Source organism: Cyprinodon variegatus, unplaced genomic scaffold (assembly GCF_000732505.1).
Source record: "Cyprinodon variegatus isolate N-32 unplaced genomic scaffold, C_variegatus-1.0 Scaffold583, whole genome shotgun sequence".
Taxonomy (NCBI): Eukaryota; Metazoa; Chordata; class Actinopteri; order Cyprinodontiformes; family Cyprinodontidae; genus Cyprinodon; species Cyprinodon variegatus.
Genome location: NW_015151036.1, coordinates 10,305 through 13,209, shown reverse-complemented (window position 1 = coordinate 13,209; position 2,905 = coordinate 10,305). Strand labels below are relative to the sequence as shown.

Below are 2,905 nucleotides of genomic sequence, written 5' to 3'. Positions count from 1 at the left end.
TATGCTTCGTTGATCTGATTGGTTTATTTGGCCCGTCTATCACCAACATAGGCCAATCAGCTAGCCAGTATTTTCGCCTCTTCCCAAAATTACTTCACCAGAAGGTTTCCAGATGGATATGCGGAGCAAATCCATCTGGCGGAGTCAGGTTTGTATTCCTGCCCCAGGGCGCAAAAATCTTAACCCATAGACTCTTGTTAAAAGTTGTCGATGCGCAGTTGCTTCTCTGCAATACAAAGGTATAGGAGAGCTCGGTGCAGCTCTGGTGCGCCCTGAGCTGACAGGAAGTGTATTTGCTCACCACCTCCCTCCAAGGCGCAGACGTTTTGCGGTCAACAGTGGAAGTTGTAGAAGCATTAGAGAGATTCTGGTTTAGCTCCTAGGCTAGGCTAACTGCATGCAGCGAGGCTAAGGCTTTATCCTGCTTTCCCTGCTTCCTTTTTCAAATGTCAGGAACTGAGCCAGCATGGATAAAGACAGCTAGGACTGATTTAAAACACTTTTTAGAAAAGGCAAAAAAGAATGAACAATCTGGGATTCACATTGAAAATAATATAATTTTGTGTTCTTTTTCTAGGTGTTTATTCATTTGCATAGTTGCCCTTAAACAAACACATTCTCAGAAAATAACGTTTTTATATATTAAAAAATATATAAAACTGACGAATAGCTTCTCCATTATGAAACTGGTACATTTTTTTTTTCATGTCTGTGACACAATATTGGACCATGCAAAACACAGATTTACCTTCACAGCCTCAGAAGGGCAAGATTTATGTTTAAAAAGTAAACCTGCACATGAAATTATGTTCTGTTTTTATATAAAGTGGTTTTATCAAGTTTTTTGTTGTTGGCATTTATAAAAATAGACTGGCATAATAACTTAGTATATTTTTGATAGATTTTTGGTATACCTCTATTTCGAATTTACAGCCCCCCCGGAGAGAACTCCACCAGCCGCCACTTAATGAAACCCTGATGCCTTCAGGCCTCAATCAGAGTTTTCGTTTCTTGGTAACCAAAGGTCCTTGAAATTACTAGAGGACTCAAAAACATCCTGAGGAAATAACAGGATTTTTTTGTGGAGAATTGATGACGAGGCTGCAGGATGCACTTCACACACTAAGTGCTCTCAGCTTTGACTAGAAACATCCTCATTTGTTCCAGAAGATGTAGAGCTTTAAAAAAAAAACAAAATAATCACTCTCCCTCAAACACTGGTGTAAAAACCTCCAATGACGCAGGCTTTAAGTTTTCCTATAAAAGTTTATTGAAAGTGAACCCTCCATTTTTATCTCCTCCTCGTACCGTGGGGTTTGTGTTAAATTGGAGATCTACTGAACTGTTCCAGAATGTGTGCGTTTGTACCAGAGACGGATTAGATGAAGCTGCTGTTTGATCCTGCAGGTGATCGAGTTAAACAGCCTCGGCCGTCTTCTCTCCTACGACCCTCGGAGTAAAAATGTGACGGTGCTGCTGGATTCACTCTACATGCCCAACGGCATCGCGCTGGCGCCTGACGAGAGCTTTCTGCTGCTGGCGGAGACCAGCATCGGACGTATACTGAGGTACAGATGAATATTTGCACAACTCTGGTTGAACATCAGTCTTGACACAAATTCTCAGTTATACTTGACTCTAGACTTTGACTAGGCCATTCTTCCACATCAATAAGCTTTCATAAAATCTCTTCCACTAAAACTCTGCCTTAACATGACAAAGAATTAGAGTATTGGCAGAAAGTTAAATGCAGATGATAAAAATCCAACTTTAGTGTCTGATTATGAAAAGTCAATGAAAATATATTTCAAATAGACTTTTCAGGCTGTCTGAAGAACTCAGCACTTGGTTGAGGCTCCTACACTAAATGCTGCATCAGTGCAGTGTGGCATAGAGGCCATCAGCCTGTGTTCAGGAAGCTTAGGTTGCTTCACTGGTCGGTCATTGGATCAAGTTTTGGCACCTTTGGTAGGATGGGCCTGTACCAATGCAGATGCAGGATGAGTCTGTCCATAAAGCTTTTTGATCCTCTAAGGACTTAATTTATCCCTGTTGATGTTGACCCTGTGTCTTCCACACTCTTTCCTTCCACTTAACTCTCTTTAAATATGCTTGAACAACCAGCCTCTGAACTACGGGCACTTTAATGGTGAAAAAAGAGTGCACAGAATTTGGCTGCCATGTTCTAATATCCAGCTTGCTAGTCTGGAGAAAACTGGAAAGCTCCAAATGATGGTACTTCACTTAAGAATTGAAGATATATGCTAGTCGCATTAACAGTAGTTAATCTTATTCCTTTCTTTAATAATGCTTGAACAACCTGTCTCTTTTGCAATGACCCTCTCTGGCTTCCTCTCCTTATAGAGGGCATCAACCACTGGCCATCGGTTTCCTTATGATTGTTTTGTCTTTTTGATTTAATCAGCTGATATTGGTGACATCATGGGTTTCAGATATGAAATATTTGACAGTATTCCGATTTTCTGAGACACCAAATTTAGATTTTTCTTCTTCTGTTCTCCAAATAATGCCTGAAGTATTTAAATTTGTGAATAAACCCTATGTTGTGCATACCAGCATATAAGCTCCAGCTAATCAGGGCTAAACCGACAAAGTAATCAGAGTGTGGTCTGAGGGTGCCATTGAGAAACTCCAAGACTGTTTTGAATGGTCTGACTGGAATATGTTCAAGGATGCAGCAACCCATGACAACAAAATAAATATAGATGAGTGTGCCATGACTGTCAGCCTACTTCAACAAATGCATTGAGGACGTCAGCTTCACAAAGAACATCACAATCTGAGCAAACCAACGACCCTGGATGAAAGGGGAGGTTTGAAAAATTGCCTAAAGCACGGAACTCAGCTTTCAAGTCTGGTGATAAAGAGGAACTGAGGACAGCGC

General features: G+C 40.8%; 1 protein-coding gene across 1 annotated transcript in view; it reads left to right on the top strand.

Annotated features, from left to right (window-relative positions):
* LOC107095906 (adipocyte plasma membrane-associated protein-like) overlaps positions 1-2,905 on the top strand; it is a 14,437-nt gene that overhangs the window by 6,952 nt on the left and 4,580 nt on the right. The window contains exon 7 of the mRNA XM_015392274.1: positions 1,408-1,568. Coding sequence (XP_015247760.1) covers positions 1,408-1,568 — 161 coding nt within the window. The remainder of the gene's footprint in view (positions 1-1,407; positions 1,569-2,905) is intronic.